Below are 19576 nucleotides of genomic sequence, written 5' to 3'. Positions count from 1 at the left end.
GGAAAAACAAAAATTACGAAAAGGCACATCTTAATATTAATATGAAGAACTCAAACTTTACCAGAATTTTTTTTCTCGTTATCTTGAACGATATTTTTATGGTCACTAAAGAAAAAAAAATTAGTTTTTTTTTTAGTCCATCCTAATATATACTGTTGTTTCAAGATCTTGACGAAGATTGCTACTTGGGATCGTGCAACGAAAAATTTTTTTAATATATAAATTGGCGTAGTTATTAAACAATCGTATTATAAAAGCTTCATTATTTATTAAGCATCATATGATTATTAAAGTATATCTCCAAAAGTTAATCGAATCTAGAAGCCCCATTTTATATTTTTTGAGATCAAGATCTGATTTTCTAATCTTTATACATGTAATCCAAATTAATAAATAATATTAGAATACTATTACATGAATAGGAAGTGGAAATGACCTAACTCATTTACCGATACCCATCGAAGATTACAAAAATAAAGTTGAAAGATATAACAGTGCCCAATGGAACCATCTGTGAACCTCGAAAAATCACACTGACCTTTATGACATCAGAAGTAACATTTGGGCATAGAGATACATCTCTCTATTTTCCATGCATTTGGGTACCCCCCCCCCCCCGCAGTTCTCCTTAAAAAAAGACCAATGTACATGCACTTGACTAAGAATTGAACACATTTAGTTTTTACATGGCCACTTAATTAACAAATCCAACCCTGCTACTTGTCCAGGATGCAACAAAATTGCTACTGTCAAACACCTCTAACTGTCCAGGACTAAGCCAACAAAAAAACGCATCGAAACTTCTTAATAATATGGAGTCATCTTCTCAACGATAAAAAGTACTTAAAGAGATTCGTCGATGTCATTATAGCTCTGATATTACCCATCTGAATTGTGGGTAGAAATTACATCTGTTTTCTGTAACTTGGAATATGATTTTTTTTTCTGTAATTTGGTTTCCGTCACCAAGGACTAAGCGGTTTCAACGACGTTAAATAAGTAATCTCAAAAAAAATAGGAAATGGATCATAAAATAATTAAATCATGATAAATTGCATGGTCACGGTATTTATTAACTGGTCATTGGCAGATTCATATATTGAATCAGTTTACATTTTACTTTTCATACTCTCGCACAGTAACATCATTTTTGATACAGTATTTCAAAATTCACACTTATTGCACACGCTTCCGCTTTATTTTGTTTTTCAAATTCATAATATAAAACCTGCCCAATGTTATCACTCGACTTTTCTTATTCCGTCATTCTTTTATCAAAATAATAAAAAACTACTATAAAATCAAAATTAAAGATTAAAATTTTTCTGTTTTCTTAAACAATTTTGATCTTCATATTTTTTACAATGTAAAAAATCAATACTGAAAAAATACAAATTCATTATTAACAAATAAAATTTAAAAAATCTCAAACGTGACACCTAGGATTTTAGTTTTTTCCTTTTATTTTTTGCAAATAAATATTGTAAAACTTGATGTTTTGCTTATCTTAACATTACTGATCTTGAATTATAAAAAGTTTCATTAATTTTTTTTTTCTAAAATTACATGAATGGCTATAATACCATAGAAATGTAAAATTACAACCGTGATGAAGATAGTTTTTTTTTTTTTAATTTAAATTAAAATTTTTAGAAATTTTTTTTTTATCCAGTATAATTCAAAAATATAAAACAAGGTCTACAATAAATATACATTACATTACAAGTTTTTTTTTTTATTTTTTTTTTTTCTAGTAAATACACACGTGATTAAAAAATATAATTTTTAAAACATCTACTCTGAAACTTCAACTTCCGACATTTGTTTAGCCAGTGGAAACAAACGAATTTCAAGCTAATGCCATGACAAACTGTGACGTATACTTGTCGCTAATTCAAGCAATTAACGGGATGAGAGAGATTTTGGTTTCAGCCCACTAACGCTAATTCATATTCATTTCAATCTTTTTGGCATATCGTTTGTTACAAATTTTTGACTTTCCAATATTTTAAATGTTAAAATAATTAAAATCTTTTGTTAATAAATAAATAAAATTTATCTTGATAGTAATTCGTGATTTAAACATACGCTAATAGCTTCCTACACCAAGGCTACCCAATTTCAAAATACAGTAAGGGGCAAATTTTTCAAAATCGATTTATTAATATTTTTAGTTTCAGTGGAGTCTTGTGGACATGATTCAATATGTATTTCAAAATTGTTATTTTTATCAGTTCTTGTGTTTTGAAATTGAGCAGCCGACCAACTACCCAAAACTAATTTGTTATAACTGACCTCAAGTATTGAAACTTAAAGATTCGAGCAGATGTTATGAAAAAATATGAGTGACACAGAATGAAACATGAATGCAGATATGGATGATTTCAGCCATCGTTCAGCTGAGGCAGACAATTTCAACCTGACCTGCATTCATATTGTTTCATCCCTTGCCCCTCGATATACTATTTTTGTTTTGAATCAATGTTTTTGATCAACTGAAAAGAGACAACTTTTTTTATAAATAAATTAATAAAATGTAAAATAGTCTTAGTTCAACTTTCGGACTAGGGTTCAAAAATTAAAATTACATGTCGTCGTTTTTATTAGCAAATCGTCTAACTTCATTTCTGTAAATTTTACAGGAGAGCTAAAGCATTGAAAATGCAAGTTTTCAATTTAAGGAGTCTCAAATTTTTCTCTATCACGCTCAAGTCGGCGAGCGGTACTATTCTTATTGCACTTGTGCAGTAAAGTCAAACTTTTTCCACGTTTTTCTCTTAAGCAAATGAATATTTTTGAAAAATTAAAACGTAGATTGCTAGATTATAGTGTAATACATGGATCCTTGTTCTTAGTTTTGCATGTAAAAGTATTGTTTGAAAGAAAAGCTTGGACAAAAATTACTATAAACCCTCCTTAAAAAAAAAAATTAATATGCGCAGTATGTAAATGTTTTCATTTCAATGTTCTCCTTTATCATGCGCATGAAAAAAATTTTGTCTTATCTTTCATTTCGGTTAAGTTCTGGTTTCGTCAGATTTTTGTTTGTTGGAAATAGGCGATTTGGCCCACCTTTCATAATTTGAAAATTTGATATAAATTTGAATCAAGTATAGATAATATGTATTACGACGATTGTCAACAGAAATGCAAAATATTAATTGCTTTTAAAATGTAGAGTTAGACGATTTGCTACTGAAAACGACGATTTTACATTGGTTATCAGTCAAAATATTCTCAAAAATACAAATCAAGCCTTCACGGAATCAATATTTCTTTCAAATTTTATAAACTACGTTATATATGATAGTATGATATAAAATACTTACTATTTATGTCAGTAATGTTTGTTAAACATTTATTTTTATCATGAATTGCACGGCTATAATGAATTAGAATATTTTGACTAGTTACCGTAATATCACGTTATTTTAATTTTTAAATGAATGTTTATGTTTGTACGATTATATTTGAATTAATGTTTGTAACTCAAAAATATTGTTTTTAGTTTTATTTTTTTTATCTATGAAATGTTAAAATATCCCTGGCGAATCCGGATAACGATAAATTATCGTAATTTACGGCAGTTGAGAGAATTGCGGCAAGTTACGGTATTTTTCGGCAAAAGTGCGGTATTTTATCGTAAATTTGCGGCAGCATTGTAGTATTTCACCGCAAACGTGCAGATTTACTGCAAAATTACGGCATTTTACCGTAAAGTGAAGTATTTCACTATGTTATGAAAAAATGCCCTAAGATGCGGTAAATTGCTGTATTCTGGCGCAAATTACCGCATTGTTCCCGCAAATTACCGTAAAATGTGACAAATTTGCAGTAAAATACAGTAATTTTCCGTGATTCAGATCCGCTAGGGATAGCGTAGCGATATGAATCGTATAAATTAAATTTTTTATCACGTTTGAGTAGAATGAAAAACTTTTAATGACATGAAAAATTTTTAATTATTTAAATGGCGGTCAAAATACATTAATGATAAAAATTGTTAAAATTTTTTTTCTATATCAAAATTTGTTTAACTAGCTTGCATCAATAGATTACTTAAACAATATAAATACTTAACGATTATAAAAAAAGAAAATTTAACATTAAAATTTCTTTTTTTACAATCATAAGTACTATTATAGTTAAATATTATCTAATATCGATAGAATCACTAGAAAATTGCTAAAAATATTTTCTTTTCTCGAAATTGATATTAATGAAGAAACTAAAGTGGTTTCATGAATTTTTTTTTGTTTTGAGTAAACCTTTTTTGTTCATTTTAATGAGATATTTAAAAATATTTTTAGCAATTTTCATTCGCATTTTTTAAGTCTCTCTACTTAATAATAGTCGAAAAAATAATTCAATTAAGGAATGACTAAATTTCAGCTTTAAACTGCGTAGTTATTTTCATGATTCTAATTGCACAAAAGTACACATAACGAGAAACGACCGGGAATTTTCAACGATTTAAATTTTATTTGGCACCAAAATACATTTATATCGTTGCATTATTTTTAGTTTTTAATTTTAAAAAAATAATAATTTGTTTCAAGTATCTATCGTTTAAAATAAATTCAATTTAATTCTTATATCATTTTATTTTTTTAATAGAATTGATTTAATTTTTCAAACTTTTATTCTTCCCGTTCATTTCTTTGTTTCGAAACTTGTTTTTTTTTTATTTTCGTGCATTTTTTTAAATGTGAGATTCAATTAATTGTTTCACCATTTTTTGTTTCTACCTTTTTCTCACGTACCATTATCGCAATTTATGTGGGGAAATCGTCAAAAAAAAAAAAAAAAATAATAATAGCAAACATTCCACATTTTTTTTTTATAATTGCTTATTATAATTATTTTTTTTCCCTTGCTTTTTTTATAAATCAAAGTATGTTTATCTTAAATGACTTTCTTATAGCCACTGAATAATTACATGCATTTTTGTGAATTTTAAAATTAAATAATTGATTCTTGTAGGCAAATAAATTTATTATTATTTTATCTATTACGGTTTATTGAATTTATTTATAAGACTAATAAATACTTAAATTTTCTTAGAAAATAAAAGTCCTAAAGATATTTCTAGCAAGAATTATAAGCCTGTTATTTATCAATTAATTTTATTGTTTTTAAATAAATAAAAAAAAAAATAAATTGTAAACATTGTAAAATATTTGCCTGACTATACGTTTGAAAATAATATCGCCAGTTAGATTCAGCATGGAGTAATTTATCGTCACATATCTGTTATGTTATTAATTTATTATTCATTCATTACTTTATTTTTATGGCCTATCCGTTGACCATTTAAAAGCAACCTTATAGTTTACCAAAAAGTATAACCACCTTCCGTTCCACCGCCTAAAAATGAACCTTTCTTTTGTGATAGAGCGACACTATGCCCTGCCATAGCTGCCAATTGAGCTGCATTTGCAGCAACTCCTGGTGGTGGTGGTGGTAAAACTTGTTGTGAAATACCATCAAATCGCCCGCCATCAAAGCCATTCTATATATTACACAAAATAATTATCATTGTTGATATTTATATAATTTACGAAAAAATAAAATTTACAAATAAAAATCTACTTACAGGAACTAACATAGTTGGCCTAACTGGTGCTGGTTGCATTGCAGCAGCTGGATAATAAGCAGCTGCAGCTGCCAATGGTGGATAATACTGGAGAGGTCCATAAGCTGTTGGATAACCTGCCAAATATCCTCCCGGATATCCTTGTCCATACATTGGTTGATACATCTTTTAAATAAAATAATATTATTTACTGTTTTTTTACCTCGATATACTAAAAAAAACGTAAATTGTAAAATTGTGAAAACAATAAATTATTTAAATAAAATAATATTTACCATTGGATGCGTCAACGTTTGATCATATGTCGGAGGAGGTGGCCCTTGTGTCGCATAGAGCTGTGGTTGATTTGGAAAGACACCGTACGGTGAAGTTCCTGCAACTACATCACAAATACATTAAAATATAAATAAATATTGTTGTATTATTCGCTGAACCCTCCTTGCATCTCAGTCAAAATATATCCGGTGAAATACCTCAGTTACTATTATCTCAATATAAATTCTATTTAAAAAAATCCATGTGGGATTACATGGGGGTCCAGAGAATTCCATATAGGAAAGAATGGACTTATGTAAGAATCCATATAGGAAACCATGAGTACCTGGATTCCCATATAGAGACTTGTAGATATAGTTTCTTTGTGAAAAACGGATAAAGGAATCTGGGTTTCTATGTAAGTGATTTCTATAGAACCTGGGGTATCTGGATTTCTATGTCCATCGTCTATTGATATGCATATATGAATAAAAGAACGGATTAATATTCCTGTAGGAAACCATATGGGAATCAATCCGAAAACGCCATGTGGAAACCCACATTGGAATTCAGGCTGGATTTCCATATGAATTTTTTTTTTTTTACAGGAAAAATACCAACTTACGCCACGAGGAAATATAAAATTGAGATATTAGTGATTGAGATATTTTACCTGATATATTTTGACTGAAATAAAATGAGGGGGAGCCTTATTATTAATAAATTACCTCCATAAGTAGCAGCTTGTGCTGGTGCGGGAACAAATCCAGTTGGTGGATGAGGAGCCACGGGATATGCTATAACATAATAATTAAGACAATGTAATTCCTTATTAAAATGAAGTTTCGCCGAGCTTCGGCCTAAGCCACAGGTACACAGTACCACCATTTATATATGATAATGCGTTTTCTGAATCTTAAAAATACATTTATTTCTTTATTTTTTATTATTTGTTTTGGAGTTCAATTATACTAAATTATGATTTAGATAGTTTTTGTAAAAGTTGTAAATAAAATAATATTTTTAAGAAACAGAATTCGCTTTATCTACATGTCGCATTTTTTCAGTCGATTAAATATTTCTTAATTTAATACAAAAAAAAAGAAAAGAAAAAAAATATACATATATTTCGAAGAAAATTTTAAATTATCGACGAAAAAAAACGACAGTAAAAGAGGTACTCCCAAACCCACGTATATCTTACACATGACATACACCGTTTTTGATCAAGATACTAATTAAAGCTCAAACAATGTTAGTCACTAAATGATTGTGGGAAAAAAATTGGTATTAACCGAAAAAACCATACCTTACTCTTTTGTCACCGCTCGAGTTTATAATAACTACAATAATAAACTTTTATTAACAAACAAAAAAGAATTTGAATATTTATTTTATTAAAATAATTTTCTCCATTGTAAGTAAACAGAGCGGATGCAAAAGGAAGTAATAAGAGATAATAATGTTTACATGCCTTTAGAAATCTATAATAACTATTGAATATTTAATAATCTTGATTTTAATATTAATAATCAGTATTCTAAAGACAAATAAACATAATTTTGGTGCGAGTTAAACTAGAGAATAGTGTTTCGAGCAATCTAAATACTAAAATTGATGCTTATTATAACAAAACAGTAAAAAATTGTTAAAATAATTTTTTTAAGTGAATTTATTGGTGATATATCGAAAATGGGATTGTATTGCTGAATATTGAAAAACAATAATGACAAAGACATTATTTTATCTTAATAAAAAAAGCTCATATTACTCTATTCCCAGTTGATGAAACTCACATAAGAAACCTACCTTCCAAAATTATTTCTAAAACTAATATAATAAAATACGAAACCAATGTTTAAAGCAAATAGCGTTATGCAATCAAGTTACTAGCCAAAATACATTCGTCTAATTCTATCGGATCCAAGAGTCGAAAGTAATGATAATTTTGTACTGAGAAATACAATTAATAATAACAATAAAATTCTAATGTTACAAATAAAATTAATTTGTCGATTAAATATTTTTAAAATTTTAAACAAAAATTTTTCTAACTCAAGGACCCGATACGAGTTAAAAATTTCAGAAAAAAAGATACAAAAAGAGTTAAATAAAGGCCATAAATTAGAAAATAGTTTAATTTTTGTCCGTTGAAGAAGAATGATGTCAAAAAAAATTATAAATCGAGCTCATATATTGATGTTTTTTTTTTTTTTTCAAGTTCATCAGGCTTTATTGGGTTAATTATAAGAAATAAGATTAATTATCAAAATATATTTTTATTTTGTTTTAAACTACTATTGAGTAACTAAAAAAAATATGAAGTCAATAGCTTGAAACTAATGTTCGCCATTGAATTTTAAATTAACGTTTTTTATAATTGAAAAAACACCAAAAATATTATGAACAACTTTTGTTCAATAACTCTATCGTAAAAGATATAATAAATATATTTCTTATAAATATGTGAAAATATTTCCAATAAAAGCTTTACAAACTATGAAAAAAAAACTTTAGTTTTTGAGCTTCGATAATTAATTGCGATTTTTATTTGATTTTAATTAAAATAATTTAAAATTTATTGATAAAACACGAAAATCTAAATTTGGAGACAAGCTCAGAAAATAGTTAATTAGAAATCATTATTTTTTCATCGTTCTTCATTTTTATCCTTATAAAAAATTAACCGATGAATCGTGTTCGAGCGGTGAAAAATGTGTAATTTATACAATGAGTACGAGTAGTACATCAAATACATACATATATATGAATATATATATCTATATATATATATATGTATATATATATATATATATATATTTGAAATTCCATACATTCAAAAAGTTATTACAAGATTCAGCAAACCACAAATTTCTGCAAATATTTAATGAATAATAGTCAAACATCGAAAAGTTATAATTTTTTCTTTTTGATAATTGCATAATATAATATTAGATTAAGTTGGACTATTTTGTACTTATCGATTTAAAATGAATAACTTCTCGACTAAATTTATATAACTTTTGAAATTGCACACCTCGAACGCGAAGCGCGGAGTCCTCTATTGTCGCCAAATTTTTTAAGTAAAAATATTATTAATTTTTTATCGATTGATACAAAACGTCCAACTTTTAACTATTTTCAATAAGTCTAAATTACATACCTAGCCTTAGCACTAAAAAACTAAAAACAATAGTTACAATTTATTTTCAAAAATTTTCATCATTTATTGATTTGTAAATTACTAATTATCATATATCAATCAAGATTTTAATCCAAGTAATTTAGTTACTAAGGCTTGGCAGAAATGGATGGACATGTATTCTAACATAGATGTCAGCCCACACCAAATTGCCCATATAATTGAGTGTCGTTCCGCATTTCAGAATCAAAATAATTATTTAAACTAAAATTATAACTTTGGAAATAATTTATAACTCAATTTAAGAATTCATTTGTATTTCTCTCCATGTATAGTAACTTTATTGTCTGATTCTGAGATTAAAATTAACACCCATTGCATAAATTCATGTGTCAGTGCCACGGTGCAAACAACCATTTAATTTATTTATTTATTTATACTAGTATCAATGAGTGATAAAAAATTTTTCGCTTTTAAAGATCTTGTTCCTTCCATTTTTTATTTATTATTTATTACTTTTAAGAAAAAGTTTTAAAACTTTATAAAATCCTGATGATATCTTCCATTGCATTAATCAAAAAATTATCACTTATTTTTAATTATTTATAATTTATTTATTTCAATATTTTTATATCACAGTAAAGACGATTCTCGAATGTGAAATTTAATTGGCAATAATTTAGAGTAATAATGAAAAGAATTTGCGAGTATCTTTGGTTTGATTTAGGAAAAAAAATTTTATATTAAAGTGATGCAAAAGTTTTGTTCAATTAAACTTAATTGTAGATAAAATAAAAATGATGCTAACTATTTTTATTTATCAATCACTTTTGGTTACCATATTAGATTATAAATATCATCGAGATTTTAAAAAGCAATAAAGGTTTTCCTTAAAAATTAAATTTTATTAGTTATTGTGATCATAAAATATTTGTCTTGCTAATCCACTTATGAAAAAAATACAAAAATCAATTATATAATGAGCTGAAAATACTGCTCGTCCATACATTTTTGTTTATTATAAATTTTTTCCCTAAACGCTTTTCAGCGATGGCGACAGTTTTTTTTCTAAATCTCTAGGACTCAAAAATAATAGAATACTCAAAGTTTCTGGTTAAAGCGGTACATCATTACTTTCATTAAAAATTACAGTAGAAAAAATTTTGTAATATCTGTTAAACGAATATTAATAATAATCATCATTATTATTTTTGAATAACTAAAGATAATAAAAAAAATTCTGTCTTAATTATTAAAAACTTCAAATATTTTTATTTAATTTTTTAATATTCATTATTATATATTTCAAATAAGCTCACTATTAACAGTATACAATCTTTAATTACAATTTTACATGCGCATGCGTTAAATATTTCATGAAGAATTCTCACGTTTTTTTACTAAATATAATTTTCAATGTCTAATTAAAGTTTCCGCGAAATATGAATATTAAAAATCATAAATATTAAAATCAGCGATAAAAGTATAATTTTATCTAATTGTAGCTATAGTAATGTTTTTAAAGTACCAACGCGAATTTAGTTTTTAAAATGTTGAAAAATCAAACATTGTAATGTTATTTGTTGCTAAATTAAGCAGTGTTGCTGATCACCACTTGCGGAACCAACATGACTTTATATTTTCTCATACTACTAGTCTTAAATTAGACCAATTTTATTTAAGCTCCAAGTCGTTAAAACTTGAAGTCATGATATATAACAAGTAATTAAATGACAAATATAGTTCGAGAAGCTGCTGGTGTCACACTTATTTGAAATCGTCTTCTCTCATCTTTTGCCACACAATAAACTATTTTTCGTTAGTTAGTACTATTTATTTTTTAATGAACTATTCAGAATTCGCTATAAATAATCATCCATTTTAAGGTAATTACGGATAGCTAACTTGTTAATATTTAGTGCCTTTCCTTTTTATTTTTTTTAAGTTAACAATCAATAAAGATCAGTAATTTTAATACTTAACTAAACTTTAAAATTTATTTTGGAAATGTTTATTGTTTATGGATTGTATCAATTGGTGATTTTTTTTTAATATCAGATTTGTAGCTTGTAATCTAAATCGCGCTTCTTACCTTTCCACGGAGATAAACATACATTTTCGGTCTATATTTACAACCGATTAAGTAAGAAATTTGATGTTAATTAACAATTTAGTAAGATCAATTTTTTATTATGCATTAATCTATCCTATTGTTTTATTTTTTAACTCATCTCATTTAAAATTTGTTTCAAAAATTTTACTAAGAATATTTAATGCTCTAAAAACTAATAATTTTATGAAGATTTTTCAGACAACTTACTGAAAATGACTAGTTTTATACTTTTAAACAATTTATGCTTTATATAAATTGTTTTCAGCGATTAAAAGTTAACATTAATTGTTACTATGTGAACAACGGAGAATTCTCTTTATAATATCGTAACAATTTTCAGGTAACATGCAAATGGAGTGTAGTATACGATATGATCTTTTTTTTTCATCAATTAACGGATAAATTTCTACAAAATTTTTTAACCACAATCTTCGCTATTTGTTTCAAATTTATAAAACAAATTCCAAGTATTATTCGAATTCGATTTGTTTCAAAGAAAAGATCAGTTCGTGTAATTATCCACATAAAAATAAAATTTTTAAAACTTAAAATGAATTTAAACTATACAATATCTCATGCAATATTGTAAAATAAAAGATTTGAATATTCACAAATAAAGTACGTATATTGAACAAAAAACTTATGTAATATGTAAAACAGTCAAACTTCTGTTTAATTTATTAATAACAATTAATCGTCGACGATTTCAAGAGCGGATTTTATTAAACATTTATTGATGTAACCATTTTTATAAGCATATAGAGCGACTAAACACAACCAACAAAATTTTATTTCAGACTGATCTAAAGTTATTACAAAAAAATGAAGTCGACTTATCGTGATACTGGCCGACGTCTAATAATTTTTCGACTTTTTAAAAAACAATAAATTATAAAAAAAAAAATATTCCAAATAATTGCATTTATAGATGCTTTCGTTTTCTACGTGTGCATATTTTTAGATTTTTTTTTTTTGTAATTAATTAGTTGAAAAAAAAATTCGAAAATTGTTATTTGTCTGCTAACTTTAAGATCGTGATTTATCGCACTATAAAAATTTAGCTATGCCAACTAGAGTTTGGTGGATTTAATTAAGAGGCCATTTAGTAATTAGCGGCAAATATGTGGATAAGAGGTGAAATGTTTTGAGTAAACCAAATCAAAACGCATTTACGTTTTCAGTTATTCACGTACATATGAATATACTAACAGACAATACCATTAAAAATTAAACTTAGTTTTTGTACATATTTTTGTGTAAATTCATCTAAAAATATAATAGCATTATTCTTCAGAATATATTTTACTTGTGAAATTGTACTTTTAATAGAAATCAAACACAAAAAACTCGCATTTATAATTACAAGTCAAAATTTCTAAAACACCCGATAACATTAATATATATATATATTTTTTTTTTCACAATTTTTGATCATGAAATAAGAACTATTTCATGTATTCCATAATGAATTATAAAATCATTTAAAGCAATCAAAATAGAGTTGAAGTTTTTTCAATTCGAGTTTTTGTATTTCTCTAATTAAAACGGATAGAAAATAGAAAAAAAATTCCATCGAGAGGAAACTGAGAACAAATTGAATTAGTCAATCATCAATGATTATGATATTATTGATGAAAGTATTTATAAGGAAAGTAAATGATCAAATAAAATTGATATTTCAACTCAGGATAAAATGATTTCATACAATTACTGAACAGAAAAATCCGAATTAAACATCATTAAATAGATTATATAAATAGGTTTAATAAAAAGTATATTGATTAGAATTGAAACATATTCATAAATACAAAGGAAGTAAAAGTTCTGGTGAATACGTACAAAGTGACGGATTACACAAAATCAAAATATAAAAACTTCGAGAACCTCAAGTACAAAATCTCAAAGAAATCAAATATATTTTTATCATCATAATTGAAGGCTTTTTTAATTACTGGGAGAATGGAATTATTTTAAAAATAGTGTAAAGCACTCGTGTTACGCACACGGAGTATACAATATCTACTAAAATTGGTCTATAATTTTTGATAACAGATTAAAATCACTGTAAATCGAAATGTTTTATTATCATTTAAATACATTGTAGTCACTTTCTACACGTTTTCAACTATTTAGAAAGGGACTACAATGTATTTAAATGACAATAAAACACTTAGGTGGTCTAAATTAAAACACTTCGATTTGCAGTGATGTAAACGGTGTTTATGCACGAAGAAGTTATTCTCGTTTGAAATACTATGGTGGCATAATAAAGTCGGATCATGTTGGCCACCTGTAGAAATTGGAATAAACACATGGAAAAATCACTATGGACATAGCAAAATTGACAACGATTGTATCATAATTATTGTAACCATTGTAAATTTTACTGTGAACATACTAATTTTTTCATGTATTCATTTCAATTTCCGTTAGATAGCTAACATTGTCCGGCTTTTCTATGACACTATAGCGTTTCAGACAAGAATAATTCCTCTGTGTAGTTTTAACAGGAAATAGTTCAAGTAATTTATTTAATAGAAGTTACTCTCTTGAAATAAATCAGTAGAAAGTACTAACAATCAGTAAGTATTCACTGAGAAATAGTCCCAAGAGTACCACTGTTTGAATCACGAGATTATTTGTCTAGTGAATATTTTCTGATTTATTTTAAGACAGTAGTTATAAAGATAAACATGAGTCCATCCTAATCCTTAAAAATAAAAATTGGTAATAAACGTCCTTAATTAAAAAAAAATATTACACATATCCCTCATTTTGTATCACTCTGTTAATCACAGTTAAAATTTAATCATCCATATACGCCAACATTGAATAAATAATTATTTAAAACATCAATTAAAATTTAAATATTTGTGAATTTTCAAAATCTCTTAAAATTATCAACTAAACATGCAAACTAAAATATCTATTAAAAAACAACTTATCACTATGTAATATAAAATTTACGAATATAAAAAAAGTAATTTTATGAGTTATTTAACAACAATTTAATAAATTTTTTTTTTTTTATTCTTTAAAAATATTTTTAAATTTTAAATTCAGCAAAAGAGTCATAAAAGTACTTTTTTTTTAATTAAATAATAACTTAATAATTACTGAATATAATAGAATAAAATTAGATCTTACAATCTATAAAATCATGCATTAAGATTTCAGAAAAACTCATTTCTAAACATCTCTACTGTTTTATCTGAAAATAGCATTTTGTAGATATATAAGTAAAAATTATTCTCTACCAAATGAAATATGGCCAAAAGTTTAATCTATATATGCAATATATATATTAGAGATCTTAAATAATTGACACTAATAAGAGTAGTTTTCACTCGTATAGAGATAAGTTAAAATTACGGATAAACTAATGGCCAAATAAAGCAGCATGCACTATTGTTAAAAGTGAGCTAACAAATTACTATTAAGTAGAAAAATTATAAATATGCCGAGCTTTAGATACAGCATTCGTGTTCGACCCGTTAAATTGTCATGTTCTTTCGTATATTTAGTACAACTTTTAAAAGTACTTGAAAATATTGAACTATTAACTTTACTATTTTAATTATCTATTTTTAACTCATCGAAGTATAAAATACTATCAGAAATATATTACAAAAATTATAAAAAAAAAAAATCTTGAATCTTTTTTTTATGTCTGTGCTCGATTTTACCAAAAGTTGACACCAAATCTTTGAATGTAATTGCACTATACCTATAATTGATATAAAAATGTATTGAATTTACTGTAAAGAAGATTCGCACGCATGCGCGTTACTGATACTAATATAAGTATAATGAGAAAACATAAAACATGAAACTGCATCTCTAAATACTATCATTATCCTAGAATTACTATGAAAGCTCAGCTGGAAAATTGACGAAAAATCTGACTTTATTTTTTATTATGTCTTTGTAAATGATGAACTCTTCGATTAATTCGATTTTTTAAAATCTATAAACTCCTCTAGGCAACCTCGACCAAAAAGTCGAACGTGCCATGATAATTACGGGCGTGCGCACTTGTCATTTCGATTGAATATTTACTGGAGTTTCACTTTTTAAAATTTTTTCTAAAAATAATTTAAAACGTTTATCAAGTTCACTTATTTAATAAATATGCCAAGAGAAAATTATCTATAAAAATATATTTTGAAAAACAAGTATCGTGAAAGCTATTTAATGTATCAGAGAAATGATCGCAGACATTTGATAAAATACAAAGCGCGATAGTGAACTTGCGCCATTGTCTATAATAATTTAAATGATGATTTTAGTAAATTTTATTATAGGGCTTCATATTTTTGAAAATATAATATATAAATTTGACAATTTTATTCGTCATTAGTAAATTCTGCTAGATAATATTGGATGTTAAAAAATTTCAACTATTTGATTTTCATCAATACGCGTTTTAACAGAAACCAGTTTGCGAATATAGAAAAAAAAAAAGAAAATAAATCTATAATTTCAATAGTTCGAAAACTATTACGATCAATAACGATGTTTTTAATTATATTGTAAACAAATTTTTTACGTGAAAAAGAAAACATTTGAAAAAATTTTATTTTTTTAAATCAAGAATATTTTCGATTTGTTTTTAAAAGGTTCATAAAACGTATTCAACGATTCTAAAAATAAATCTTGCGAGAACAGGGTTGGTTATCTCAAATTTTATAACATTTTATTCTTTATATGAAATCTTATTATGCATTTTCAAAAAGAAAAATAAAAATTTATTACTGACTTAAATTTATCTTATTTGAGCTAAATAATACTGAATTTACTTTTCTATGCCAGATGATTGCATCAAGTTCTATTACGAAAAAATTTCTTACATAAAATATAAATATATGAATCTGTTAATTATTAAAAGATTTTTTTGAAAAATAAAGAAAATAAAATGCAGTAAACAAAACACCAAAAAATATTTAAGAAATAAATTTAAAACAGACGAAATAATAGAAGTTATGGACTTCAGAGAGTTAAAATCACTTACATACTAATATATTTATATACCCAAGAACATGACAGTCAATAAAATATAAAAATAAAAAAAAAACGAATAAAAGCAATCAGCCAATACCACGTTTTTAGTACGAAATGTCATTAGACCCATATCAATATCTTACGTTCATATTGATTTGGACATATAACAGGTGACGTCTTCAATTCAAAAAGTATTAAATATTATTTTCATTGTCATCTACACAATAATTATAATTCAAATAATTGTCAAGCTTGTCTCTCATAATGAAATCTCTGAAATCAAAAAATCAAGGAAACACGAAACGAACTTAGCGTTCAAATTTAAATTTAGCATTATTGATTTTCATTAAGTTTTTGGACTTTTTGAATCAAAGATCATCTCTTATATATATATCTATGTATATATGTATACATATATATAAATATACATATATATACGTATATACTTTTTTTCAATATATGTAATATATAAATGGTATGAATATAAACACGTAGTGAATAAGGTAATATATAGAAGAACGTGAGTAGATACGTGGCTTGAGCTGCGCGATCGCCGATCTCCAAGGCTCCACCTATGGACTTGGATCAAATCATCGTCTTTGTAATGGTCCACTGGAATCATATTGACAGCCGCATCTATAGCTGTTTTATTCCTTTCCATTATCTTCAATTATTTATTGATTTGTTTTGGAAAGTTAACGAACAATCCTTTCTCATTCACCTTTGGTATCTGATTTTTATTACATTCAACATGTGAAATTCCTTACCGGCTAAGTCAATACATGTTTTTAATTTTAAATGTACTTCTAATTTGTTTGTAGGTTTTTCAAAATTTTAATTTGTCATTTCCGTTTCAGTCTTTCTTTTTTATTATTTTTAATACTTATAGCCAAACAAAATTTATAAGTATCATGCATATTTATAAAATTACTATTCTTCTTTTTTTTTTGAAAATTAATAATTGCAATATAATCAGAATCTAAGTATATTTTATATGAACAGTATTATTGAATGAAAACACAATAATAAATATATATACATGTATATATACATATATGTATATATATTTTATAACTTTAATTATTTAATTAGTGAAATATGTTTGAATTTTTTTTTACCATCGTAATTTTATGATTAAATAAATTAGAGCAGTTTTTAAAATTTATTTTTAAATTTCAGTTTGATAAAAATGATTCCAGTCGTAATAAACAATTAAGTTCCGATAAGTTTTGAATTCATGCATTAAATTTTTCAAAAATATAATTTTTGAATAAACGAATATCGGTGTGGAGCTATAAGTATAGTCTGAAAATTGCGAATAATACAAAGGAAAATATGTTGTGGAACCTAAAAGTCGGGAAGCCATTTTGTATTTCCCACACGGAAGGGAGTATTGATTAATCTGTCACTGGTGTACTTAATTTGAATGTTTTTACTTTCAATTGACTTAAATTGAAAAAAAAAACATGTTGTTAATTTTGAACTAATTATTATCGACAGAATAAAAATTTATTTCTGTAACAAGCATTAGAGAATTTATTTAATCTTATGTCAAATGACTAACACACGGTTTATTTAAATTACTTTATTCTTCAATTTTTTTAAAATTAAGCATTTAATTTTGGCCTTTTACAATAAGTAATTTTTATTGATATTTAAGATATTTTTTTTTTATTTTAAAATAATACCATCGTTCCCGTCTATAGTTACCTTTTTTGTCGGTCATTATTGCTTAAAGTTTTTGAAATACTCTATGAAATTATTTAAATTCGAAGGTCAGGGATTTTTTTTTATGAATTTAAACTTTTTTTTATCATTTACTTTAAATATATTAATTCACAGAATATCTCAAATAAGGGATTATTAATGTTTACGCACTGTAAATTTCACACACACACACACACAAACTATTAATTTATCTATTAAAACCGAAAATACTTTTTAAAATAGTATTTTCGCTATCAAAGATGCACCAGTTTACTTTGATATATAGATGCTAGCACTGTGCAGTATTATTTTTTTGCCTTTTTTCCAAACTAGAGACACTGATGGCGCATTATCGAATGAGTTGAAATGAGTGTTCTTGCTTTCTTCTTCGTCTTCACTTCTAACCTTACGCTATAATTTTATTGGCTCAATTCTACCAATCGTTGACGTTTATTTCTAATAAACTATAGCTTACTTGTGTGTATACTCAAAGTTTACCATGAAAACTGCCGTAAGTTAAGTTAAATACTCATATAACAAGTACACAGTAAGTCAATTTAAATCTTAACTCGTTATTGATGATACGTTTATATTTAAAGTAATTTGAATGTATAATAATATGTTGAAGTCAGTTTTTTACTAATTTTTTAAATGAATTAAAAAATGTAGAGCTGATATTTTAAATATTTGAAAAAATTCTACTTTCTTTTAGTGACAACGAATTTTTTTAGCGATATCTGAACTGGTAACTTAAAATTAAATAAAATATAAAATGAATAACGTATAAAAATTAATATTATTAGTGTTAACATAAATCATTGTCACTAATCTATTTTTTAGTCCTATAGAAATAGACAGGAAACGAAGCATCTTCTCTATGATTTTTTTATATTTTCGAAACCATTGCCAACTTCTAAGAAATAAATTTTTTATTTTCAAAATAAAATTTTTTTAATGATAAACAATTTTGAATATTGATATATTTAAAGATTATGACCAAACTTAAAAAAATGAAACTATGTTATCCCAAGAAAAAAAAAATATATTTGACAAAATATGGACAGAACTGCCCTGATTAAACAACTGAATTCGATCGAATTAAACAGAATTAAATTTTTAATTCTATTTAATTCAGATAAATTCTGTTAATTCGGTACCTAACTTAGAAATAAATTCTGTCTAATTCGGCAGGAAACCCAGAATGTGTCCAAATTAAAACGAATTTAAATAATTCTATTCGGTTTAATTCTGATTAATTTGAAAATAATTCTCCAATTTCTGGTTCTGAATCCAAATTAAACTGAATTAAAACGAATTTGAAATTTTTAAATCGGTTTTATTCTGTTTAATTCCAATTCAAATTTTCAATCCTGTTGAATTCTGTTTTGCAGAATTCAACAGAATATAACAGAATTAAAATTTTGAATTCGTTTGAATTCAGTTATTTAATTAGGGTGGTCAGATAAATTTATATGTGGTCAGATTTAAATGTTTATATATTTGAAAAGATTTAACATTTTTTCATGATATATATTTTTTTTTTCTTAATAATTTGTCGGATATCTTGAGATCTGAGCAAAATTGATATCTATTACGCAGTTGAAAAATTCATGTTAAATTTAACACAAACCACATGTCCCAAACGGTCCACTCAATTTTTCGTGTTAATTTAACACAATACTGTCATACAATAATACAGGTTTAAAACTTGTTGAGATCAGACAACACATTGAACTTTAGTTAAGTTTGCACTTGATCGTGT

The 19576-nt window shown here is 25.7% G+C and overlaps 1 protein-coding gene across 1 annotated transcript; it reads right to left on the bottom strand.

Moving 5' to 3' along the window:
• Nucleotides 1–1052: 1052 nt before the first annotated feature.
• LOC103573062 (DAZ-associated protein 2) lies at nucleotides 1053–18215 on the bottom strand. Its single transcript, XM_008551919.3, has 5 exons — nucleotides 17818–18215; nucleotides 6580–6648; nucleotides 5872–5975; nucleotides 5597–5761; nucleotides 1053–5512 (listed from the first exon to the last, which is right to left on the bottom strand). Exons 1-5 carry the CDS (start codon nucleotides 17831–17833, stop codon nucleotides 5333–5335), a joined length of 534 nt encoding a protein of 177 aa, XP_008550141.1. The 5' UTR covers nucleotides 17834–18215; the 3' UTR covers nucleotides 1053–5332.
• Nucleotides 18216–19576: the final 1361 nt, after the last annotated feature.

The sequence above is a fragment of the Microplitis demolitor genome, chromosome 2 (genome assembly GCF_026212275.2).
Source record: "Microplitis demolitor isolate Queensland-Clemson2020A chromosome 2, iyMicDemo2.1a, whole genome shotgun sequence".
Taxonomy (NCBI): Eukaryota; Metazoa; Arthropoda; class Insecta; order Hymenoptera; family Braconidae; genus Microplitis; species Microplitis demolitor.
Note: the sequence above shows the minus strand (reverse complement) of the source record. Positions and strands in the feature narration are given on the sequence as shown.

Coding starts and splice junctions, on each gene's coding strand:
- LOC103573062 (XM_008551919.3), bottom strand. Junction 5,762..5,871: donor AAACGTTGACGCATCCAATG/GTAAATATTATT, acceptor TTTATTTAAAAG/ATGTATCAACCAATGTATGG. Junction 5,513..5,596: donor GGCCAACTATGTTAGTTCCT/GTAAGTAGATTT, acceptor TGTAATATATAG/AATGGCTTTGATGGCGGGCG.